At 43.8% G+C, this 27,252-nt stretch overlaps 1 protein-coding gene across 1 annotated transcript; it reads right to left on the bottom strand.

Moving 5' to 3' along the window:
- Positions 1–27,252, bottom strand: rc3h1b (ring finger and CCCH-type domains 1b). Its single transcript, XM_064992441.1, has 20 exons — positions 27,012–27,252; positions 24,977–25,339; positions 19,152–19,272; positions 18,822–19,061; positions 18,293–18,468; positions 17,756–17,956; positions 16,576–16,708; positions 13,844–13,962; positions 13,508–13,620; positions 9,961–10,203; positions 9,647–9,858; positions 9,030–9,409; positions 6,297–6,455; positions 4,581–4,736; positions 3,887–4,100; positions 3,620–3,710; positions 3,431–3,527; positions 3,056–3,238; positions 2,457–2,557; positions 1–2,104 (listed from the first exon to the last, which is right to left on the bottom strand). The coding sequence occupies exons 2-20, from the start codon at positions 25,205–25,207 to the stop codon at positions 1,945–1,947; spliced, it is 3,330 nt and encodes a 1,109-aa protein (XP_064848513.1). The 5' UTR covers positions 25,208–25,339; positions 27,012–27,252; the 3' UTR covers positions 1–1,944.

Raw genomic sequence — 27,252 nt, 5'->3', positions numbered from 1 at the left:
AACCCAGACAAAATGCTGACCCCCCCCCCAAACTATGAACCCTGATCGTCACCTCTATCCTTAACCGTTAGAGTATTCGATGGCCAATCATGAGGATTGTTTACAAAAGGCAGAGCGCTCCTTAACAGGCACCAACAATTTCCATGGCAGGGAAAGCAAAAATAACATAATGATAATGATGATAATAATACTATATTGTGAAGAATATCATGACAGTTTGCACTAAAAGTTTTCAAATTGAAGGTCAGGGAGACTTTGGGCAGAGGCTTTTTGAGTGGCAAGGCTTTCTGGCTGCTTGCTTTAAACCTCGCCAGGTTGTGGCCCAAGATTCTGGTCTTGAATCCACTAATACACTGAATAATATGTGTCTCGATCCTGACTTGTTCTAAAATGAACTAATAGTATGTGGTTAAAAACAAATGGAATAGAAGGAATTTTTTAAAGTAAGCTCGTAAGATGACAATTATTTTTTTAAAGACAATCCACTATTCTTTCATTGATGATTGAGACGCACAAACCATTGAAATTGTTTGGCAGACTAAAGCCACTTTCTACATGTATTAAGAGAGAGTTATTTTTTGCATATTAATCCATTTCTCACTTCCCCTCCAACAACGGACCAGCGTTCAGGTAGGTTACAGCCCCTTAACTGCGATTTATGTGAGCGAGAGAAAAAAAACAAGGGAAAGTAACTTCATAGAAGTTAAAGAGAACCAATGACAAGATAATCCCAATTGGGAGGTCTTCTGATTACCAGATGACGAGTTCTGAGGAAGATAAAAACTATCACCCCATATGATTCCATTCACACACCAATTCATCTTGCACAGAGGAAAATGTTCCTACAATGTGAAAATGCATGTTTTCTAGAACTGTGTTAACTTAACACTTATTACACTCCCTTGAGAGTGCATTTTTCCACACTGCAGGTTTGATTGAATTCCAGCCCCTCAGTACAACAGACATTTCCACGGCCAGCAGCAAGTCACACCACATCCCACGAGAAGCACAAAGTAGGTTCCCTTATAGAAAACATGAGGAAAGCTCATTATCAAAAAGATTCATTTTGCAATCTTTAAAACAGAATGCTTTGGTTAATAATATACTGCTTTTCAAGTATGAAACATATGATGTATTCATAAAATGCACTAATAAAATCAGACTTCTCATGAGGTCTCATGTGGCTTGAAGCGGCCCAGTCTCGTTTGGTTCTGTTTTCACTCTCCCTTTCCCTGGCCTCCCTCATCTGGTCCACCACGTTTTACGATTCTGGGGGTGGTGTATTCCTGAACCCTAGTGGTTACAACACTTATATTACTGAATGTGAACGGAACAGTTACTACACTGACTAAATGTTGGTTATAATTGCCTTCGTAAGCTGTCAAGGGTATCGGAAACTATCAACAACTGTCATATCAGACTATAATGGAATATAACAGATACTTATGTGATGCGTACGATCGCTGACATAACTGTCGTGAAGACCAAGACTTATGATACCGTTATGTCGTACATATGAGCATAAGTTGTTTTAGTATTTGGGGTCTTAAAGTCCCTGCAAGCTGCTTACCCTTAATGTGCCTCGTAATGGGAACAAAGATACAGAGGGGGAGAATTGAGAAATACTCCACCGATCGATCTACAATGGGTCTTGATATGTGATGTCTATGTAGGGGGATAGCCCTCTGAACAATTATCATCATCATCATCATCATCTGCTTTTCCATTACTTTGAGAGGCTTGTTTTATAGTCCCAGTTAGAGAAAAGAAAACAAAAAAATAAACGTTGCCCTGGTTTCCAGGCAATGAAAGTTAAAAAAAGAAGAAAAGAAGCTCATTCACAGAACAAAAAAAAAGAAAGAAAAACTCCTATCACAGCAGATACTGCTCATCTTCTGTCTGTATGTTTTACACCACAGTGTCTGAGTAGGTGTTGTGTGTGGTCTAGGAGCAGGAATGGACCATACCATTCTTCTGCAGCTCTGAGACCCCGGGCCCCGGCTCAGAACACAGGCTGATCGAAGACGCTTTATTGGTCAGTGACAACATGGCTCCGCCCACACCACCGTCCTGACCTAGACCGCTGGAGCCATTAGATACCTCACTACACACACCGAGAGAGAGCAAGCGGAGAGAGAGAGAGAGCGAGGACAGAGGGCGAGGACAGAGGGCGAGGACAGAGGGGGCGAGGACAGAGGGGGCGAGGACAGAGGGGGCGAGGACAGAGGGGGCGAGAGCGAGAGCGAGGAGAGAGAGGGCGAGAGCGAGGAGAGAGAGGGCGAGGAGAGAGGGCGAGGAGAGAAAAGAGAGCGAAGAGAGAGAGAGAGGGCGAGGAGAGAAAAGAGAGCGAGGATGAGGAGAGAAAAGAGAGCGACAGAGAGAGGGTTACGATCATAAGATCATTCCATGTACAATGACCTGCTGTCCTGCTGAGGTGTGTGCATGTGTCCACTCACCCGAGGGCCAGAGCAATCTCCTCCAGCTGGGTCTTGTGGTCCTGCTGGCCATTCTGTGCAGCCTTCATCTTGTACTGGACTTCATGAGCCACCTGACTGTCCTGTAGAGACCATATCAATACACTGTCAGCTCACAGTGGCACGCCTGTCTGTGCCTGTCCGTCTGCTCGCCCATTTCTGTCCACGCCCGCCCTCCCGCCCGTTTGTCCGTGCCCTCCCGCCCGTTTGTCCGTGCCCTCCCGCCCGTTTGTCCGTGCCCTCCCGCCCGTTTGTCCGTGCCCTCCCGCCCGTTTGTCAATTGCCCTCCCGCCCGTACGCCTGTTTGTCCATGCCCTCCTGCCTGTACACCTGTTTGTCCGTGCCCACCCGCATGCCCTTCGCCTGTCCACCCGCCAGTACGACACACCTGATTCAAATCAAAGCCAGATGATGAGTTGAGTCAGGTGAGTAGTGCTCGGGTAAAAACCCAAATGTGCACCCTTTGGGCTCCCCAGGACCAGGATTGAGAACCACTGCTATAGGGCGCTGTGAGCAGAGCAGAAGAATTCCCTTTGTAACAGGCAGACAAACTACAGTTCTCCCCTCCATCTCTCCCGCACCATGTCTATCCGACGGGGCCTCTTGCCAATCTCCCTCTCCACCTGGTGCAGCTCCATGCTGAGTTGCTCGCTAGACACCAAGGCAGCATTGCTGGAAACCCCCACTGGACCGGGCCACTTCCCCTGCTGGCCCTGGTTCTGACATGGTTGGGAGGGCTGGGCCGCCAGGGCACTGACCTCCCTCTGAGGATGGGGAAAGGGAGTTCAGGGTTAATCAGGTCAGTCTTTTCCCAACGAATAACCCCTTCTCTACCATTAGTCACACGCTTGGTTGCCCCCACACCAAAAAAGTTTTTGCCTTAATTGTTTTCAATTCAAAAAGTTGTGTTTGTCCCATATCTGTGTGTGTGTGTGTGTGTGTGTGAGAAAACCCACCTCCATGCCGTGGGTCTGGGTCTGTTGGGTTATCTGCTGGTTGACCTGTTGGAGCTCAATCTTCAGATGCTCTCTGTCCTGAGCTGGCATAGTCAGCCTGGGAGAGAGGAGAAGAGACCCAAGCCATCAGTTACTGATACATAACGCATTAATAGATGGATGGATGCAGTGATGAGTGTTTGGTCGTACTTTTCACTGAAGTGTCCCTGAGAGGCGGAGCCAGTCTGGTGGGAGGGGTAGGAGGCGCCGCCCCAGCCTCCGTGGTGCCCATAGGAGAACTCTGCCGTGGGCGGACAACGACAAGTTAAATCGTATGTCTTAAACACGGGTTTGACTTAGTCATATTCATTTGTCCAATATGCTCATTTACTAAAGTCTTCCGTTGCGACCTCTAATGAGCTCAACCCAGATGACAGATTGATCAAAGTAAAGTTGTCAGTAAGTTGGTCTCCCTACCGGCCATGTGCTTGGGTCCCTGGGCGGAGGCCATGGCCTGCACGGGGCCTGTCGTCTGGTAGCCTGTCTTGGAGGTGCGTGAGATGGCCCCGAAGCGCGACACGGTGGGCTGGGGGCCGAAGGGGATGATGGGGTCGTCGTCTTTGACCTCCGCCCCCCGCCTGGCCTGGGTTTCCATGGAGGGCTCCCCCCGTAGACCTTTACCATCCACATTCTAGAGGGGCAAAATTTAGAAGTGTCATTTAGCAGGCCTCTAATTTAGTCAGTAAGAGTAGCAGGCCCTCAATTTAACAATCATTTAACAGTCATTCTACAGATAGATGGGGGAGAAAAATAAAAGGTATGGATGTGTGGGTGAGATTGTGGGGGGGACATTTAGCAGACATTAATCCAGAGTGAAATACAATAATGACAAAATGGACAGAACAACTAGCCATTTAACAGATGCTCTCACGCAGAGTGAATCAGAAAAACAAATAGGGGTGAAAGAGGAGGTGGGAAGAAGGTGAAGGAGGAAAAAAGAAAGATGACAGGAAGAGAGAAAGATTGAGAAAAAGGGATGGTAGAAGGGCCAAATTAAAGCTAAAATCCTCCTAACCAAGCACATTTTCAACATTGTTCCTGTGATAACTGAGCCAGTAATACTTTCAGAAACTCACTAAGATGCACCGCCACTATTCCAGCTGTCACTCACCATCATCTCCATGGTGCCGGGCGTCATGATGTCTTTGGGCTTGGCGTCCTTGGTGACAATATAGGAGCCGATAGTGTCACAGGACCAGGGAGAATACTGGCTGGCGTAGTCCGGCTCCCTGCACTTCCCAAAGGCTTTGGAGCTTTCCTCCCCATACTATGGAGGCAGACACAGGTGTGTTAGTAAGTTACTCGTGCTAACAACATTGCACAGCAACGCTCACAACACTGCACAGCAACGCTCACAACACTGCACAGCAACGCTCACAACACTGCACAGCAACGCTCACAACACTGCACAGCAACGCTCACAACACTGCACAGCAACGCTCACAACACTGCACAGCAACGCTCACAACACTGTACAGCAACGCTCACAACACTGTACAGCAACGCTAACAACACTGTACAGCAACGCTAACTTGGAAACAACTTGAACGTGCTAAAAGGCATTTTAGAAAAGTGTCATACAGGGCAGAATAATATAAAATAGTATATAATTTGTGAAACAGGGTCGTCGCTAGATAAATGAGTGTCATAGCTAAAACAGCATCAAAAGCCCTGTTTTGTAAATGTTATACAATTATTATAGTTTCACTTCCCAATTAGATAATGTCATGACATTAATCCTCCCAGTTGGGAGTTTGGAAGGCTTACACTTGTCAACAGTAACAGTTTGTAAAATAGTTTTGGTAAAATAGGTTAGAGTGGAAAAAGTGATAATTGGTGGAGTACTGTGGATACCAATATCCCTGCTCGCCTCCCAGGCCCATGTTGCACAGGGTTAAGAACATAGATGGTTGATTCATAATATTACATTGTATTACACACTTTAAACACATTCCACGGATTTCTTGACCAAATGTCACTTAATATGTTGTTGATATAGTATATTTTTCAGATCTTGGCGCGTTATGTTACGTAACCCCGGTTCTCTGAAGGAAATGAAGACACCTCACTGTGCGACGCCCTCTTTTGTGGGTCATTGGTTGAAGCCTTAATCAAATCATTCCCAACAGGCCAATCAGATGTTTGTGGGTGTACACCCTGCGTGTATATATAACACTCTGCACTGCTCTGGTTTCCTCATTCTACGCCACTTCACACATCTATCTGGTTACTATCGGTTTACTAGCCCGTTAAGCATCTTTCTCAACTTAACTGTTCCTCTCAGTGTGGGTTAACAGCCCACGGTGGAGCATCGAGTCTTATTTAGTATTTTCAGGAATTCTGCTAACATCAGCTATACTTTATTGAGTGAAGTTACCTCAGTTTGTTAGCAGAGCCTTTTGTCGTCGGCTAGCTACAGCACACCTGTTGCCTGGCCTACACACAATAGCAGGTTCCCATACATCTTTGCTACTTCTACCCAGGGTCTCTAGCTTTTTGTCAGTGCCCACCGTGTTTTAGCTAGCAACCTCTGGGCTAAACCGACATTTGGTTTGTTTGGCTGGACACCCCATGTTTGGCTAGCACGAACGGTGGCTAGCACGAACGGTGCGGTTTCTTCAGTGTGTTACCCAGCATTGAAGCACCACCCCTTTCACATTCCCCCATAGAAGATAACCCAGCCATGAGTTCTACCTCGAGTTAGTTGGTTTACACACCGTTCCATGGTGAGATGTCGAACCGATTCGACTGAGAGAGAACCCACTTTGAGAATCCCTGTTTTAATGTGTTGACCCTTAGTGACCTAAGTTGTGTGTGTTGGTCTTACCTCTGGGGGGTAGTCACTAGGAAAGGCATGGGGAAGGGTGGGGGAGGCAGCGAAGGGTGGTGGGGAGATGACCTTCCGCTCTTCTAGTTGGGCCATCAGCTCCTTGCGGCGATGGTGCAGGTAGTCCAGGCTGGGCTGGGAGGAGCGTCTGTACTGCTCCTAAATAACACACCACAGGACACAGTTTATCAGACGTGTTGAGGGGTATATGGGGTGTAGTGGGTGTTGAGGGGTGTAGTGGGTGTTGAGGGGTATATGGGGTGTAGTGGGTGTTGAGGGGTATATGGGGTGTAGTGGGTGTTGAGGGGTGTAGTGGGTGTTGAGGGGTATATGGGGTGTAGTGGGTGTTGAGGGGTATATGGGGTGTAGTGGGTGTTGAGGGGTGTAGTGGGTGTTGAGGGGTATATGGGGTGTAGTGGGTGTTGAGGGGTGTAGTGGGTGTAGTGGGTGTTGAGGAGTGTAGTGGGTGTTGAGGGGTGTAGTGGGTGTTGAGGGGTGTAGTGGGTGTTGAGGGGTATATGGGGTGTAGTGGGTGTTGAGGGGTGTAGTGGGTGTTGAGGGGTATATGGGGTGTAGTGGGTGTTGAGGGGTATATGGGGTGTAGTGGGTGTTGAGGGGTGTAGTGGGTGTTGAGGGGTATATGGGGTGTAGTGGGTGTTGAGGGGTGTAGTGGGTGTTGAGGGGTGCAATACTCAGTATTTCCATAATGACACTAAACTACCTGCATCTTTATGATTAGTACCACGCATATAAAAATGCATACTATCATTAAAACGATTAAATATATCTGACTTCTGGTCAACTGAAGAGACAAGTGTAAATCTCAAGGAAGCTGCAGTTCACAAGACAATAACTACATAGTAGTCAGTCAGTGTATACAGTGCCTTGCGAAAGTATTCGGCCCCCTTGAACTTTGCGACCTTTTGCCACATTTCAGGCTTCAAACATAAAGATATAAAACTGTATTTTTTTGTGAAGAATCAACAACAAGTGGGACACAATCATGAAGTGGAACAACATTTATTGGATATTTCAAATTGTTTTAACAAATCAAAAACTAAAAAATTGGGCGTGCAAAATTATTCAGCCCCTTTACTTTCAGTGCAGCAAACTCTCTCCAGAAGTTCAGTGAGGATCTCTGAGTGATCCAATGTTGACCTAAATGACTAATGATGATAAATACAATCCACCTGTGTGTAATCAAGTCTCCGTATAAATGCACCTGCACTGTGATAGTCTCAGAGGTCCGTTAAAAGCACAGAGAGCATCATGAAGAACAAGGAACACACCAGGCAGGTCCGAGATACTGTTGTGAAGAAGTTTAAAGCTGGATTTGGATACAAAAAGATTTCCCAAGCTTTAAACATCCCAAGGAGCACTGTGCAAGCGATAATATTGAAATGGAAGGAGTATCAGACCACTGCAAATCTACCAAGACCTGGCCGTCCCTCTAAACTTTCAGCTCATACAAGGAGAAGACTGATCAGAGATGCAGCCAAGAGGCCCATGATCACTCTGGATGAACTGCAGAGATCTACAGCTGAGGTGGGAGACTCTGTCCATAGGACAACAATTAGTCGTATATTGCACAAATCTGGCCTTTATTGAAGAGTGGCAAGAAGAAAGCCATTTCTTAAAGATATCCATAAAAAGTGTTGTTTAAAGTTTGCCACAAGCCACCTGGGAGACACACCAAACATGTGGAAGAAGGTGCTCTGGTCAGATGAAACCAAAATTGAACTTTTTGGCAACAATGCAAAACGTTATGTTTGGCGTAAAAGCAACACAGCGCATCACCCTGACCACACCATCCCCACTGTCAAACATGGTGGTGGCAGCATCATGGTTTGGGCCTGCTTTTCTTCAGTAGGGACAGGGAATATGGTTAAAATTGATGGGAAGATGGATGGAGCCAAATACAGGACCATTCTGGAAGAAAACCTGATGGAGTCTGCAAAAGACCTGAGACTGGGACAGAGATTTGTCTTCCAACAAGACAATGATCCGAAACATAAAGCAAAATCTACAATGGAATGGTTCAAAAATAAACATATCCAGGTGTTAGAATGGCCAAGTCAAAGTTCAGACCTGAATCCAATCGAGAATCTGTGGAAAAAACTGAAAACTGCTGTTCACAAATGCTCTCAATCCAACCTCACTGAGCTCAAGCTGTTTTGCAAGGAGGAATGGGAAAAAATGTCAGTCTCTCGATGTGCAAAACTGATAGACATACCCCAAGCGACTTACAGCTGTAATCGCTGCAAAAGGTGGCGCTACAAAGTATTAACTTAAGGGGGCTGAATAATTTTGCACGCCCAATTTTTCAGTTTTTGATTTGTTAAAAAAGTTTGAAATATCCAATAAATGTCGTTCCACTTCATGATTGTGTCCCACTTGTTGTTGATTCTTCACAAAAAAATTTTTTTTTAATATTTTTATGTTTGATGCCTGAAATGTAGCAAAAGGTCGCAAAGTTCAAGGGGGCCGAATACTTTCGCAAGTTCGCAATACTTTCGTATGTTCACCAACGGTCACCAGCCTCCACCCTGGAGGGTTACAGGGTGCGCTCGCTGTTTCCCAGTGCTAACACACCCTGATTCAACTGCTCATCAAGACTTTACACAGGTTGAATAGGGTAATACTGTTGGCCTGAACCAAATGTCTATATACCTGGGTTGATGACCACGGACGTACACAGAGAAATATGACAGATTGTGGGGAAACCAAACTCACCCTGACGTTGGACCTCATGGATTGAGGCTGGGCCCCAGTTGGGTAGTACCCCTCTGGGGGGTACCTCTCCCTGGCCGCCTGCTCCTGTTGGTAGTGGTGGTTAGGGGGCATGTCCAGGGGAGCAGGGCTCATCCGGACCATGTCGTCCCTCTGCGAGGGGTATGGCTGGGGGCCAGGGTAAGGGCCGTGGCGGCCCCGGGTGTCATAGTGGGGAAGGTAGGAGTAGGGGGTGCTGGAGTGGGGAGCAGGGTAAGGGCGCTCGGGAGGGCCATAGCCGGGATAGGGGTCCTGGTAGGGGGGTCCAGCGGGCTCGCTGGGGGTAGGGAGGTTTCGGATGTAGCGCTGGGTGGAGTACTGGGGGGGCTGCTGGTAGGGGTATCCTGGAGGACAGAGGGGGACACATGGACATGTTGATTTTCTTTACACGTTTTAGGTTCATATTGGTAATTCAGCAAAATCATAGGTTTAAAACACATTTTCTATTGACAGAGCTGAAATCAGTTGCTGGGAAATAATAAAACAGAAAATGTTTGCCATCAAATAAAATAAATTAAGTGCATTACAGAAAACAAACAAACATTTGAACAACAAAACTTTTCATCAACGTTCAGCCTCACCTTGGGGGTACTGCGAAGGCTCGTACTGGGAGGCGGAGGGCAGTGGGCGTGAGTCGGAGTAGTACATGTCAGGCAGCTGCTGGGGGTACATCTGAGGCCCCCGGGGCATCACACCTACGGGCATCTGTTTGGGCATGGGGTCGCCTGACCCCCTGGGGTGGCCCATGGCAAGGGGAGGCTGAAGGAACCCTTGTTTAGGCCCTGAATCCAGACTGAGGGAAGAAAAACAGAGCTCTGAATAATGCTACAATAGGTTTTTGCATCAATGTAAAAATAAAAGTGTCAGATTTTATAGCTAAAACAAACCCACTTACGAGTCAGGGGGCGATCCCGGGGAGCTGCTGCTCCCGCCGTCCATCTTGGGCTTGCACAACAGGTCGTAGGTCACGGCGTCCGTGCCGCGGGTGATGAGCTGGGGCATGGGGTGTCCAGCTGAGCCGTTGGTAAGGGGCGAGGTTTTCCGGGTCACCCCCATGTCCAGAGGGAGACAGTCATCCGACAGCAGGCCGGATGAGCCAGGGAGGCGAGCCGCCAAACGCTTGTTCATCTTACGGTACCTACGAACATAAAATACAGTTATCCTTGTGACCTGGGTGGCCTGCTATAAACATAAAATACAGTTATCCTTGTGACCTGCTATAAACATAAAACACAGTTATTCTTGTGACCTGGTTGGCCTGCTATAAACATAAAACAGTTATTCTTGTGACCTGGTTGGCCTGCTATAAACATAAAACACAGTTATCCTTGTGACCTGGTTGGCCTGCTATAAACATAAAACACAGTTATCCTTGTGACCTGGGTGGCCTGCTATAAACATAAAATACAGTTATCCTTGTGACCTGCTATAAACATAAAACACAGTTATTCTTGTGACCTGGTTGGCCTGCTATAAACATAAAATACAGTTATCCTGGTGACCTGGGTGGCCTGCTATAAACATAAAATACAGTTATCCTGGTGACCTGGGTGGCCTGCTATAAACATAAAATACAGTTATTCTTGTGACCTGGTTGGCCTGCTATAAACATAAAATACAGTTATCCTTGTGACCTGGTTGGCCTGCTATAAACATAAAATACAGTTATTCTTGTGACCTGGTTGGCCTGCTATAAACATAAAATACAGTTATCCTTGTGACCTGGGTGGCCTGCTATAAACATAAAACACAGTTATCCTTGTGACCTGCTATAAACATAAAACACAGTTATCCTTGTGACCTGGGTGGCCTGCTATAAACATAAAACACAGTTATCCTGGTGACCTGCTATAAACATAAAATACAGTTATTCTTGTGACCTGGTTGGCCTGCTATAAACATAAAACACAGTTATCCTTGTGACCTGGGTGGCCTGCTATAAACATAAAACACAGTTATCCTTGTGACCTGGGTGGCCTGCTATAAACATAAAACACAGTTATCCTTGTGACCTGGTATAAACATAAAACACAGTTATCCTTGTGACCTGGGTGGCCTGCTATAAACATAAAACACAGTTATCCTTGTGACCTGCTATAAACATAAAACACAGTTATCCTTGTGACCTGGGTGGCCTGCTATAAACATAAAACACAGTTATCCTTGTGACCTGCTATAAACATAAAACACAGTTATCCTTGTGACCTGGGTGGCCTGCTATGAACATAAAATACAGTTATCCTTGTGACCTGCTATAAACATAAAACACAGTTATCCTTGTGACCTGGGTGGCCTGCTATAAACATAAAATACAGTTATCCTTGTGACCTGCTATAAACATAAAACACAGTTATCCTTGTGACCTGGGTGGCCTGCTATAAACATAAAACACAGTTATCCTTGTGACCTGGGTGACCTGCTATAAACATAAAATACAGTTATCCTTGTGACCTGCTATAAACATAAAATACAGTTATCCTTGTGACCTGGGTGGCCTGCTATAAACATAAAATACAGTTATCCTGGTGACCTGCTATAAACATAAAACACAGTAGTTATATAGTGGCTATAAAAACAGAAAAGTAATCCTACTGTAGATTAAAAATAGTTGAATCTACACCAACGGAATAGGTTTTAAAACAGTGGCCTACTAAGTAATAACTCCAGAGACAATAAACTAAGAATGAGGTTATCTGAGCAAAATATGATTTGGGTACATTGATGCAAATGGGAGAGAGAGCAGAGTTTGTGCCATTTTTTATTTAACCTTCACTTTACTAGGCAAGTCAGTTAAGAACAAATTCTTATTTTCAATGATGGCCTACCAAAAGGCAAAAGGGGGCCCGGGATTATTATTTTTTATTATTTTTAAATACAATATAAATAGGACAAAACACACACGACAACGAGAGACAACACTACATAAAGAGAGACCTAAGATGGCAACATAGCAAGGCAGCAACACAACATGGAACCAGCACAAAACATGCTACAAACATTATTGGGCACAGACAACAGCACAAAGGGCAAGAAGGTAGAGACAACAATACATCCACAAGTGTCAGTAAGAGTGTTCATGACTGAGACTTTATTTCAATTCAAAGAGTGCTGGTTGTGAGATGTGGATATTTATATAATAAAATAATTTCTACTGAACAAAAATATAAATGCAACATTGAACAACTTCAAATATTTTAGAGTTATATTTCATAGAACGAAATCAGTCATTGAAATAAAATACTTAGGCCCTAATCTATGGATTTCCCATGACTGGGAGGGCATAGGCCCACCTACTGGGGAGCCAGGCCCAGCCAATCAGAATTTGTTTTCCCCCACAAAAGGGCTTTATTACAGACAGAAATATTCCTCAGCATCCCCCCTCCACCTCCTCAGACGACCCCGCAGGTGAAGAAGCAGGATGTGGAGGTCCTGGGTTGGTATGGTTACACTGTGGTCTGGTTGGATGTCTTGCCAAATTCTCTAAAACAATGTTGGAGGTGGCTTATGGTAGAGAAATTAACATTCAATTCTCTAGCAACAGCTCTGTAGAACATTCCTCCAGTCAGCATGCCAATTGCAGGCTCCCTCAACTTAAGACATCTGTGGCATTATGTTGTGTGAACTGCACATTTTTAGAGTGGCTTTTTATTATCCCCAGCACAAGTTGCACCTGTGTAATGACCATGCATTTTAATCAGCTTCTTGATATTCCACACCTGTCAGGTGGATGGATTATCTTTGCAAAGGAGAAATGCCAGGATGTAAACACATTTTTGCAACAAAATTCACCGGGGCCTCCCACTTCTCTTTCTATTCTGGTTAAGGCCAGTTTGCGCAGTTCTGTGAAGGGAGTAGTACACAGCGTTGTACGAGATCTTCAGTTTCTTGGCAATTTCTCGCATGGAAAAGCCTTCATTTCTCAGAACAAGAATAGACTGACGAGTTTCAGAAGAAAGTTCTTTGTTTCTGGCCATTTTGAGCCTGTAATCGAACCCACAAAAGTTGATGCTCCAGATACTCAACTAGTCTAAAGAAGGCCAGTTGGATTGCTTCTTTAATGAGCACAACAGTTTTCAGCAATACTAACATAATTGCAAAAGGGTTTTCTAATGAGCAATTAGCCTTTTAAAATTATAAACTTGGATTAGCTAACACAACGTGCTATTGGAACACAGGATTGATGGTTGCTGATAATGGGCCTCTGTACACCTATGCAGATATTCCATAAGAATCAGCCATTTCCAGCAACAATAGTAATTTGCAACATTAACAATGTCTACACTGTAGTTCTGATACATTTGATGTTATTTTAATGGACAAACGATGTGCTTTTCTTTCAAACACAAGGACATTTCTAAGTGACCCCAAACTTTTGAACGGTAGTGTGTGTGTGTGTGATATATATATATATATATATTTCTGAAGATGGAGGGGGGACTTACTTCTCCAGCTCCTCCTGAGAGTGGGCGAAGGTACAGCTGGCTCCTCGGGGACAGCCCCCCTTCTGCTTCATGTCCCGACACATGTACGTCTTGTATTTACTGTGCTGGGGAGGCTAGAGACAGAAAAACATATCCAATAGAATAATAGTGTCATTTTTAAGTTCAACATTCCAAATATCTGGAACAGTATTCATAAAACGTCTCAAAGTAGGAGTGCTGATCCAGGATCAGTTTAGCCTTTTATTTAGATCATAATTAATAAGGTTACATGGACAATAGGACGCAGTATGAATATGGGCCTGGATCAGTGACAATGAGCCAGAGTGAGAGACCGACCTGTTGTGGGTCGGCTCCCTTCTTGCTGTGGTTCTGGATGAAGTCCACAAGGCCGTGGACCACTGTCTTCACCGCCACCAGACCCTTCTCCAGCTGCTCCCACGTGGGAGGGGGGGCGTCTGGAGAGCCAGAGGGTAAGGGAGATATGAGTAAATACTTGACATGAAGGAGTATAAGACACATTCTAATAGTGATGCTGATAACTTGGACATCTGGGACTGTTGTCAGCGATAACAATAACTTTACAATATAAATGATTGAAAAGGCATTGCACGCAAAGTACCAAACCAAACAGTCTTTACACCCTCTTTCATACATAGGCTATTGCTTAAAGGGCTCTTAAAGGCCCAGTGCATTCAAAACCTGGATTTTATTTTATTTACAGTACTGTTATATACAGTACTTGTCAAAAGTTGACACACCTACTCATTTCAAGGTTTTTCTTAATATTTTACTATTTTCTACATTGTAGAATAATAGTGAAGACATCAAAACTATGAAATAACACATAGAATCTTGTGGTAACCAAAAAATAATTAAACAAATGAAAATATATTTTATATTTGAGATTCTTTAAAGTAGTCACCCTTTGCCTTGATGACAGCTTTACACACTCTTGGCATTCTCTCAACCAGCTGCATGAGGTAGTCAACTTCTTTCCTTTTCAATACGTTTTAGCCAATCAGTTGTGTTGTGACAAGGTAGGGGTGGTATACAGAAGATAGCCCTATTTGGTAAAAGACCAAGTCCATATTACGGCAAGAACAACTCAAATAAGCAAAGAGAAACAACAGCCCATCATTACTTTAAGACATGAAGGTCAGTCAATGCGGAAAATGTTAAGAACTTTGAAAGTGCCTTCTCAAAAACCATCAAGCTCTATGATGAAACTGGCTCTCATGAGGACCGCCACAGGAATGGAAGACCCAGAGTTACCTCTGCTGCAGAGGATTAGTTCATTAGAGTTACCAGCCTCAGAAATTAGAGCCCAAATAAATTCTTTACATAGTTCAAGTAACAGACAAATCTTAACATCAACTGTTCAGAGGAGAATGCGTGAATCAGGCCTTCATGGTCGAGCTGCTGCAAAGAAATCACTACTAAAGGACCAATAAGAAGAGACTTGCTTGGGCCAAGAAACATGAGCAATGGACATTAGACCGGTGGAAATCAGGAGGAGGTGCTTTGCTGGTGACACTGTCTGTGATTTATTTAGAATTCAAGGCACACTTAACTAGCATAGCTACCACAGCTATCTGCAGCGATACACCATCCCATCTGGTTTGGGCTTAATGGGACTATCATTTGTTTTTAAACAGGACAATGACCCAACACCTCTAGGTTTCATAAGTGCTATTTGACCAAGAAGGAGAGTGATGGAGTGCTGTATCAGATCACCTGGCCTCCACAATCACTCAACCTCAACCCAATTGAGATGGTTGGGATGAGTTGGACCGCAGAGTGACGGAAAAGCAGCCAACAAGTGCTCAGCATATGTGGGAACTCCGTCAAGACTTTTGGAAAAACATTCCAGGTGAAGCTGGTTGAGAGAATGCCAAGAGTGTGCAAAGTTGTCATCAAGGCAAAGGGTGGCTACTTTGAAGAATCTCAAATACAAAATATATTTAGATTTGTTTAACACTTTTTTGGTTACTACATGATTCCATATGTGTTATTTCATAGTTTTGATGTCGTCACTGTTATTATAAAATGTAGAAAATAGTAAAAATAAAGCAAAACCCTTGAATGAGTAGGTGTGTCAAAACTTTTGACTGGTACTGTGGTGTGTGTGTGAAAAATGATGATAATGCCCTTTTAGTGTAAGAGTGGTTTGGTGGCATGGTGTCTAGACCTGCCGAGTGACATCACCAGGCAGTAAATTATTTAATAGACCAATAAGAAAGAGAGTTCCAAAACCTCTCTGCCAATAACATGTCATTCTCAATTCCCGTCCCCACGTAGACCACTCCCAGACAGTGCTAGCAAAATTCTTGCTAGAAAAATGTATCTTTGCTAAGAATACTTTTTTTTTTTTTACTATTATAATTTAAAACAACCACAGTAAGGTACTTAATTGTTACCCAGAAATGATTTGATATTGAGATAGAAAATGGCCGCATTAAACCTTTAAACAAAAGTGCTTAAATGAAATGGTCCAATACTGAAAGATTGTAACGACATATAGGACAAACTCCATGGGTGAGATGAGTCTTAAGGGCCAGTGAGTCATGCCTATTTGAATCAGTCTGTTAACTTCTTCCTGACCACATCCACGTGAGCGCAGCTATAACAAACACACCCAACCTGTTCTACACTGATTGATTGATTCTTGACCACATCCACGTGAGCGCAGCTATAACAAACACACCCAACCTGTTCTACACTGATTGATTGATTCTTGACCACTTAACGAGTGGAAAGTACTGGGCAGCATTTCATTCCAGAACGTTAGAGAAAGCTCCCTCTCCCCTCTGCCTGTGTTGCCTGCCCTTCACTGATCTGAGGGGGCTGAAAAGGGGAAAGCAATAGTTCCTGGTACTGCTTTCATCGATTTTTAGCCCTATCAGTTCCATAATGGGGACAAGAGAAAAAGAGAGGTTGAGGGAGGTGGCAACACGAGGGAATAGAATACAACCCCAGTATGTCTGGTCTGAATTCTATTTTCAGTTGTATTCATTGTTGAAGGTAGAATAAGAATGTAGGTGTTGAGTGTGCGTGTCTGTCTCTCTCACCGGGGCTAGGGTCGATGTTGGCCAGTAGTTCCAGATGTGGTCGGAGCTGATTAAGGTTGGCGGGGTCGCCTGTCCTCTGCAAGGCGATGGTCAGCTCCTGAACGCTCTGGGCAAACGATGCTGGCGTTTGCAACTGGAGGGACACAGGATGTGAAAAGATTTACTTAAATCCTGAGTGCCTGAACCTGGATCTTCTATCACTGTGTGGATATGATCATTCCTGTTCTCCTTGATCCTATTAGCATTGGTTGAAATAACATGTTTTCTATTGTGAAGCAAGGACTAACCCCCTGACAGAGTGTTGCTCCTTTAGTGGAAGCTCAGTACAATGTCTCTTATGTGGTTTCATGTGTGTCATACAGACAAATTCAAACTGATAAGCAGATGTATACATGAGTTAACGTGGGATTTTTGTGAATGTGTGTCGAAATAAGTGACGGACACACACACCTTGTTGATACTGAACCAAATCAAATTTATTTATATAGCCCTTCGTACATCAGCTGATATCTCACAGTGCTGTACAGAAACCCAGCCTAAAACCCCAAACAGCAAGCAATGCAGGTGTAGAAGCACGGTGGTTAGGAAAAACTCACTAGAAAGGCCAAAACCTAGGAAGAAACCTAGAGAGGAACCAGGCTATGTGGGGTGGCCAGTCAGTCAGTCAGTCAACCACACAGGAGGTTGGTGGCACCTTAATTGGGGAGAACGGGCTCGTGGTAATGACTGGAGAGGAATCAGTGGAATGGTATCAAATACGTCAAACACATGGTTTCCAGGTGTTTGATGCCATTCCATTTGCGTCGATCCAGCCATTATTATGAGCTGTCCTCCCCTCGGCAGCCTCCTGTGTAATTAACAATACGACGTACATCAGGGATCATCAACTAGATTCAGGGTGTGGAGATTTATTTCTTGAGCGGATGGTCACGGGGCTGGAACATAATTAAAACTAATTTGTAGACTGCAAATTGACCGCAAAAAGCCCAAACAGGTATAACATTTGACTAAAACATAATAATTTCAAACATTGCTTACATTTGTATACGATCACATATATCTCTCTATTATGTGTGGGAAAACTTGGCTCAGAAAACGTGGGGGCCAAAATGACCCATGGGACGCCAATTGGGGAACCCTGACGTACATGACAACAACTTCTAAGACCAGTAACACACACCTTGTCGATGATGGACTGCATGTGGGACTTGTGGGACTGGTCCCCATAGAGCAGGGATGACCACTGGTCGGGAGCGATGCGGAGGCCACCCTCCATGGCGATCTGCACAATCTGGGAATCGTGTTCGCGCCGCAGTGCCTCATACGTCCTGAACTCCTCTTTCAGCTGCATCAGGGACGAGTCCTCGTCACGCTTGGTCACCTATGCAGCCGTGGAGAGAGGGAGGGGTACATTGAGGTACCGTTTCTCTAAATGGTGGGTCAGGATCAGGTTGTTGGTTGCAGCTGGCCCAGAAAGATTTTGGGAGGTCATGGCACAAAAATGTTTGGGAACCACAAGGCCTTTGCTGGGTCATGTTCCCTGGGGCACAACGAAGCAAACATTTAAAAACGCTGAGCAATGGAAAACAGACATTTGTATTTCTTGTTGGGCAAGTTCAGTTAGTAGCTCCTAGTTTCCGTCTGGTGTCCTGTTTGGTGCCTAGAGAACACGACCCAGATCTGCGTTTCTGTATGTCATGCAGGTAGTCAGACCTACCTTGAAGCAGGAGGCCCTGTAGAGGAGCTGCACCACGTGGCCTATGCTGGTCTTAGAGGCCTGGGGGAAGCGTGGCTCTAACCTCTGGACCACAAACAGCACCAGAACCTTCCTGGACAGGGCCAAGCCATCCTCCAGAGCCAGCAGCACCAGCTTCAGAGCCTCCTCCTGCATGGCTGGGAGGGAGAAGGAAGCAGGTGGATTATATGACCAAAAATACACACATCAATTCAGACAGTTATGCAAGTTAGACAACATATACAAACACTTACACTAGTAAATGTCATTGTATAAGACAGCATTTCTCAAAACTCACCTTGTGGACCTCCAAACATCTCACAATTTTGTTGTAGATCTGAACTAGCAGTGATTCAACTAGTCAAGGGCTTGAGGATTAGATCACTAGTTGAATCAGGTCTGATAGCTATGGAATAGATCAAATGGAACAGTTGGGGTTCTCTGAGGAGAGGTTTGAGAAACGCCGGTATAGTCAGGGCGGGTGCGTGTGTTTAACTTCCTCTCATCTTACCTGGGCCCAAGAACTGGCATCCCCGGGCCCGGACGGCGGCCCACAAATTGGATGACAATTGCTGGGGGTTCTGGTGTTGTAGGATGAGCTCTGTGACCGTGCGCTCCCCCAGAGACCTGGCTGCCCTCATGGCCCGCACACGGCCCTCCTCCTCCACCAGCTGACAGTGGACCAGGGTCACCAGCTTCCTCTGCATGGGCCGACTCAGCATGCTCTGGGCTGTGCTGCTTAGACCCACCCCTGGGGGGAGACAGACACACACCATTGAGTGTGGCATTGTCATCATTGTCCAAAGTCAGAGTTTGTTCATTTTTGTGTTGTGCATGTTACCTCTGTTGTTGCTGAGGGGTTTGAGGTAGAGGGCCAGCTCCTCTACACACTGCCTAGCCTCCTCATAGTGCTGCGAGTCCACTGGGCTGGTGATCAGGGCCACCGGCTGAACCTTGGGAACCTGGAGGTAGGACACAGATGCATAATGGTATATTAATATAGGAAACACCCATCACTTGTAATAGCATGATGAGCTGGTAAACGTGTCACTGGATTCATTTACAGTGAAATGATTGAACAAATAACTTTATTATTTGTTTATAATATAATTAGGTTACTTAATAATCAATAGTTATGTGTTGGAGCGTTGAGCGTGCAGTCCCTAAATTCACTATCTGCAGTGACATGGAATTAAAATGGCCATAGCACTAACATCCACAGGAGTGGCACAGGCCACCCACACAGTATGGTTGCTCAATAAAAGTGTTGCATCATATGTATAACTTAGAAAAAGGTGGAGAATTCTGAGGTGTGGTGTGATAACCATCAATTATACAAACATTCCAAACAGCACACCCAATATAGCCACTAGTCCACCCACCCATAGATTGCTCTGAATGGGAATAAGCTGGTCTGGGGTAGGCAAGTCCAGGTAGTCCCTCCTGTTTCAGTTCATTTTATTTTGTTGGGTGCATAAGGAACACAACCCAATTTGAATAATTTTAATTCAATGGGCACAGACATTTTGCCTGGCTAACCAGACTCCATGCTCCGGCCAACTGCTACGCAACGCCCGCGAACGTTTTTCTCCAAAATGAGTCTGGATCCGAGTACCTCCCTGACCCTTCACCAAATGTGAACACATCCGGGGCTATCTGATTGGTCCAGAAAGCCGATGGGTTGGGCCAGAGCCAGAACATTTGGGTAAAGCAGTGGTTTGAAAATGTGTCATTGGCTTTGATACTCAGACTGCTTAGAGACAATACAAATCGCTGATTGCTTTGTACAATAGCCCTCGTCACAACAAACGACTTCAATGATGGCAGTCTCAGACTAAATGATGTAGCAAACGACAGAGGAGCAGAATAATAATAACTTAGTGTGAGTCATCAGGCTAACACTCACTGAGCAGAGAACAATTGACCTTACCCACCTCACAGCTATAATACCGTTATGACACTAGGGTTGAGCAGTACCCAGATTTTCATACTGTTCCTGTACCATACCGGGGTATACAGGATTACCAGCAGCTTGGAGCGCTATTTCATTCCAAACAAAAAAAATTTTAAGTTGTTGTTTTACACACAAAACAAATTTAGGGAGCAGGGATCTTGATCCAGGAGGGGATTGCATGTCTCTGATGTAACCAAGAAGCTTGATCTTGCAAGCTGGCGCCCTAGCAAGCAAACCAAACGCATAGCTGGAGCCCTGAGCTGACAATTTATTTGGCACATTTTAGATAGTTAACTTAGTTATAAGCAGTGGCGTAGCACAGAATTCCCCCCGCAGGCACAAGGTATATGCGATACACCGCCCAAGCGTAATTGACATACTTGGCTGGCTACGTGTTGAAACTTGTCAAGTCTAATGAAATTTCATCATCACAGCTTCTCACTTTTTAAAGAGGGAAAAAGTCAGTAGACTGTCTTAGCAGAGCGACTGCCAGCTTCACAAATGAACGTTACATCAAATTCCACGCCAAATCTTTCTGGGCAATGTCCTCTCACAACAAAGTTATCGATCCCATAACTGTTTGACTACCGTGTCATTATGACGCCAACAAAACCCATCCAATAAAGAAGACATAGCATGTTTACAATCTTTAGTTTTGGCAAGTCTGTTAGGACATCTACTTTGTGCTTGACACAATCATTTTTTCCAACTATTGTTTACAGACAGATTATTTCACTTATAATTCACTGTATCACAATTCCAGTGGGTCAGAGGTTTACATACACTAAGTTGACTGTGCCTTTAAACAGCTTGGAAAATTCCAGAAAATTATGTAACGGCTTTAGACGCATCTCATTGGCTAATTGACATCATTTAAGTCAATTGGAGGTGTACCTGTGGATGTATTTCAAGGCCTACCTTCAAACTCAGTGCCTCTTTGCTTGACATCACGGAAAAATCAAAAGAAAATCAACCAATACCTCAGAAAAAAAAATGATGATCTCCACAAGTCTGGTTCATCCTTGGGAGCAATTTCCAAACGCCTGAAGGTACCACGTTCATCTGTACAAACAATAGTGCGCAAGTATAAACACCATGGGACCAATCAGCCGTCATACCGCTCAGGAAGGAGACGGGTTCTGTCTTTGGTGCAAAAAGTGCAAATCAATCCCAGAACAACAGCAAAGGACTTTGTGAAGATGCTGGAGGAAACAGATACAAAAGTATCTATATCCACAGTAAAACGAGTCCTATATCAACATAACCTGAAAGGCCGCTCAGCAAGAAGCCACTGCTCCAAAACCGCCATAAAAAGCCAGACTACGGTTTACAACTGCACATGGGGACAAAGATTGTACTTTTTGGAGAAATGTCCTCTGGTCTGATGAAACAAAACTAGAACTGTTTGGCCATAATGACCATCCTTATGTTTGGAGGAAAAAGAGGGAGGCTTACAAGCCGAATAACACCATCCCAACCGTGAAGCATGGGGGTGGCAGCATCATGTTGTGGGAGTGCTTTGCTGCAGGACGGACTGGTGCACTTCATAATATAGATAGCATCACGAGGTAGGAAAATTATGTGGATATATTGAAGCAACATCTCAAGACATCAGTCAGGAAGTTAAAGCTTAGTCGCAAATGGGTCTTCCAAATGGACAATGACCCCAAGCATACTTCCAAAGTTGTGGCAAAATGGCTCAAGGACAACAAAGTGACGGTATTGGAGTAGCCTAAAGAAAATCTGTGGGCAGAACTGAAAAAGTGTGTGCGAGCAAGGAGGCCTAGAAACCTGACTCAGTTACTCCAGCTCTGTCAGGAGGAATGGACCAAAATTCCCCCAACTTATTGTGGGAAGCTTGTGGAAGGCTACCCAAAACGTTTGACCCAAGTTAAACCATTTAAAGGCAATGCTACAAAATACTAATTGAGTGTATGTAAACTTCTGACCCACTGGGAATGTGATGAAATAAATAAAAGCGGATATAAATCATTCTCTACTATTATTCTGACATTTCACATTCTTAAAATAAAGTGGTGATCCGAACTGGAATTGTGAAAAACTAAATTTAAATGTATTTGGCTAAGGTGTATGAAAACTTCCGACTTCAACTGTATGTATGTATGTATGTATGTATGTATGTATGTATACACACAAACTATAAAGTTTGTACACACCTCTCATTCAAGGCTTTTTCTTTATTTTTTAAAACTATTTTCTACATTGTAATATAATAGTGAAGACATCAAAACTATGAAATAACACATACGGAATCATGAAGTAACCAAAAAAGTGTTAAATCAAAATATATTTTATATTTGAGATTCTCCAAAGTAGCCACCCTTTGCCTTGATGACAGCTTTGCACACTTGGCATTCTCTCAACCAGCTCCATGAGGTAGTCACCTAGAATGCATTTCAATTAACAGGTGTGCCTTGTTATAAGATCATTTGTGGATCTTCTTTCCTTCTTAATGCATTTGAGCCAATCAGTTGTGTTGTGACATGGTAGGGGTGAGATACAGAAGATAGCCCTATTTGGTAAAAGACCAAGTCCATATTGTGGCAAGAACAGCTCAAAAAAGCAAAGAGAAACAGCATAAAGGTCAGTCAATCCGTAAATTTAAAGAACTTTGAAAGTGCAGTTGCAAGACCATCAAGCGCTATGATGAAACTGGCTTTCATGAAGAACGCCACAGGAAAGGAAGACCCAGAGTTACCTCTGCTGCAGTTAATTCGAGTTAAAAGCCTCAGAAATTACAACCCAAGTAAATGCTTCAGAGTTCAAGTAACAGACACATCTCAACATCAATGCGTGATAGTTGAATTGCTGCAAAGGAACTACTACTAAAGGACACCAATAATAAGAAGAGACTTGCTTGGGCCAAAAAAACACAAGCAATGGACATTGGACTGGTCTAACGAGTCCAATTTTGAGATTTTTGGTTCCAACCGCCGTGTCTTTGTGGGACACAGAGTAGGTGAACGGATGATCTCCGCATGTGTGGTTCCCACCGTGAAGCATGGAGGAGGTGGTGTGGGTGTGCTTTTCTGGTGACACTGTCAGTGATTTACTTAGAATTCAAGGCACACTTCACCAGCACGGCTACCACAGCATTCTGCAGCGATACGCCACCCCATCTGGTTTGCGCGGAGTTGGACTATCATTTATTTTTCAACAGGACAATAACCCAACACACCTACAGGCTGTGTAAGGGCTATTTGACCAAGAAGGAGAGTGGTGGTGTGCTGCATCAGATGACCTGGCCTTCACAATCACCTGACCTCACCCCAATTGAGATGGTTGGGGATGAGTTAGACCACAGTGTGAAGGGAAAGCAGCCAACAAGTGATCAGCATATGTGGGAACTCCTTCAAGACTGTTGGAAAAGTATTCCTCATGAAGCTGGTTGAGAGAATGCCCAGAATGTGCAAAGCTGTCATAGAGGCAAAGGGTGGCTACTGTTTAACACGTTTTTGGTTACTACATGATTCCATGTATTTTTCTACACTGTAGAAAATAGTAAAAAATAAAGAAAAACCCTGAAATGAGTAGGTGTGTCCCAATGGTACTAATATATTATATATATATATATAAATATATATATATATATATATATATATATATATATATATATAATATATATATATATATATATACATACACACATATACATACACACATATACATACACACATATACATACACACATATACACACACACACAATATCATTCAAAAGTTTGGTGTCACTTAGAAATGTCCTTGTTTTTTAAAGAAAAACCCAGTGTTTGTCCATTAAAATAACATAAAATTGATCAGAAATACAGTGTAGACATTGTTAATGTTGCAAATGACTTGTTGCTGGAAACGGCTGATTTTTATGGAATATGTACATAGGTGTAGAGGCCAATTATCAGCAACCATCACTCCTGTGTTCCGATGGCACGTTGTGTTAGCTAATCAAAGTTTATAATTTTAAAAGGCTAATTGCTCATTAGGAAACCCTTTTGCAATTATGTTAGCACAGCTGAAAACGGTTGTGCTCATTAAAGAAGCAATAAAACTGGCCTTCTTTATACTAGTTGAGTATCTGAAGCATCAGCATTTGTGGGTTCAATTATAGCCTCAAAACGGCCAGAAACAAAGAACTTTCTTCTGAAACTCATCAGTCTGTTCTTGTTCTGAGAAATGAAGGCTATTCCATGCGAGAAATTGCCAAGAAACTGAAGATCTCGTACAACGCTGTGTACTACTCTCTTCACAGAACTGCACAAACTGGCTCTAACCAGAATAGAAAGAGGAGTTGGAGGCCCCGGTGCACAACTGAGCAATAGGACAAGTACATTAGATTGCCTCACAAGTCCTCAACTGGCAACTGACATTAAATAGTACCCGCAAAACACCAGTCTCAACGTCAACAGTGAAGGGGCGACTCCGGGATGCTGGCCTTTTATGCAGAGTTCCTCTGTCCACTGTCTGTTCTTTTGCCTATCTTAAGCTTTTCTTTTTATTGACCAGTCTGAGATATGGCTTTTTCTTTGCAACTCTGCCTAGAAGGGTAGCATTCCATTTGTGCTCTGTTGTTATCCACCATCCTGTATCCCTAACCCTAGAGACCCTGACACCCTATCTAAAACCAAAACACTGGTGGGTAAAGAACAGTTTCTAAATTGATTGAGCCACTCCCCTCCACCGGGTCTCAAGACTCACCTGTCCCCCCACAAGCTGCAGTAGGGCTGTGTTTACCGGCAGCTGCTCGATGTCGGTGGCGATGGCTGTCTGGTCGAAGGGGCAGGCCTTGCGGTGGAGCTTGTTCAGGCACATCTTGCAGACGGTGTGGCCACAGCCCAGCGAGATGGGCCGTCGCACCGTCTCCTCGAACGTCTGCGTGCAGATGGGACACAGCAGGAACTCCGTCCATTGTGGGGCTTGCACAGGCATCACTGGACAGTTTTTTTTACAAAGAAAAAAAATATGGAAGATTCCACTGGAATCAAGACTTTTCTTCCGAACGTAATTGTTCTTCAAACGTTGTCACACATCGTGGATGCGCATCATGTCACGTGACAAATCCTGAAAGAGAGAAGGAATACAATCATAGTGGGTTAATAGCCTGTGGATAATATTGACACACTGACTCATGCACAATGACATTAGCTGAGCCAATTACCTTGATACATCAGGAAGCAAACAGAAACAAACGGGGAGGGACCCACCTGAATTTGTCCAATAGAAACTCTAACTGTTTGAACTTTCGACTAATGATTACACCCCAGATGCCCCAAACCAACATTGTTTACATTTATGGCTGGCAACAAATGACATACATACAGGCCACATAATAAAGGCATCCCAAGTTACAGGAGCTGATAGTGGATCTAATTTATCTTCTTGGCACAGGTCAAGCAAGCAATGTTACATTTAGATACAACAATAAAATAACGTTAGATAAAACCCTTGGCCAGTCAGTGTTATGTTCGTTAGATAGCCAATTAGTTAACTGACAGTAACGTTGACCTATTATAAACCCAGTTTGTTTTATATATATATTATTAAAATAATACCAGACACAATAGGATAGCTAACTTAAAAATGTACGTCTATAGTAAATAAGATATGCTGGTTAGCTGCACCAGGCGAATGAGTTCAACGCCCTTACAAATTCAAAACGGTTAGCTAAAAAGACAATCCACTGGCAAGCTGAATAGCCTTAGTTAGCATGATCACCATCCAGTGTCGGCTTTAACCAACTATCTGATTACATCTGTTCTAGATGGTTCAATAATTTTCAGAGAGCCAGGAAATTCCGTCTTCAGATAAATAATAAATGGCTGGCAACCCATGGCCAAATAACCGAACAAAACAACGACTGGCGTTGTTAGCCTATGGCCTGGCAAGTAGTAGACAAAGAGGAGGCGTAGCTAGTTACTACTGTTTGTGCTTGAGGTAACTTAACGTTAGCTAAATCATTCTGCGCAGCATATAGCTAGCTAACACTTTTAGCTAACAAGTTGATCATGCAGGATATAACTCCAATATATATTGGTTTTTATTTAAAATAACAATTAGCTAGTTAAACACGCAACGTTACATTATCGTCACATAACGGCTAGTTACCTGGCAAGTAGCTACACATTTGGCGTTAAATTCGAGCGTGAATTAACATTACTTTAGCTGGCTAACGTTAGACAACTGGCTAAGTTACTAGGTAAACAACGTTAGCGATGGGACGTTATGTTAGCTAGTTATGGTTAGATGGTTTCATGACTGACATGGAAACAACAAATGCATCAAACCTACGAATGTACTTAAAGCTAGTTAATTATATAACTAGCTAGTTAGCTACATTAGTTACAAGCACAACAAATGACTAGCTGCAAGGGAATAGTTCAAGCTTACCAACCGGAATTGCATGTGGCAACATCTAATATTATGTATCTTAACTAGCTATTTCGCTCGTTTTTTAGACGTCTACTTAACTCAACATCAATTATTTAACTAGCTAACGTTAGCTACTAATGGTGTGGCAATCAAATCGCTAAACCAGGTTGCAGAATGTAGGCAAATCAAATGCAGCTAACGTACTGCTACGTACTTAGCGAACCGTCTGGGACGCTAATGCTAGCTGACATTAGTACGCTAGGCTGGCTCAGAAACTAGACGTCCAAAATAAATAGCTAGTTAATTAAATATGCCTTTGTTAACTGTTCATAACATTTTTCGATTACATGCACAAGTTACTCACTCATTCCAAAACACTTGGAAGATTTATCTGTCTTTGGGAAAATATTGCGTTATTAAATCGGTAGCCATGTCGACTGTGCAGCTTGGCTGCTGCCGAAGTTTGAGACCAGTTCGAGGGTGTTAACTGGGGTGCATTACTCTGATTCTGTTGCAAAACGTTTTGTCTGTTGCAAACGGAAACCATTTTCTCCTAAACGTTTTGCAACTATAACGAGAGTTTCAATTGGACACATTCAGGTAGG

Source organism: Oncorhynchus masou, chromosome 17 (genome assembly GCF_036934945.1).
Source record: "Oncorhynchus masou masou isolate Uvic2021 chromosome 17, UVic_Omas_1.1, whole genome shotgun sequence".
NCBI lineage: Eukaryota > Metazoa > Chordata > Actinopteri > Salmoniformes > Salmonidae > Oncorhynchus > Oncorhynchus masou.
Note: the sequence above shows the minus strand (reverse complement) of the source record. Positions and strands in the feature narration are given on the sequence as shown.

Excerpts from the sequence above, each read along its gene's own strand:
- rc3h1b (XM_064992441.1), bottom strand. The coding sequence starts at position 25,207 with ATGCCTGTGCAAGCCCCACAATGGACGGAGTTCCTGCTGTGTCCCATC. Across the intron at positions 19,273-24,976 it reads TGCAGCTTGTGGGGGGACAG|GTTCCCAAGGTTCAGCCGGT; the intron begins GTGAGTCTTGAG and ends TCCTACCTCCAG. Across the intron at positions 10,204-13,507 it reads TCTCAGGAGGAGCTGGAGAA|GTACCGTAAGATGAACAAGC; the intron begins GTAAGTCCCCCC and ends TTATGTTCGTAG.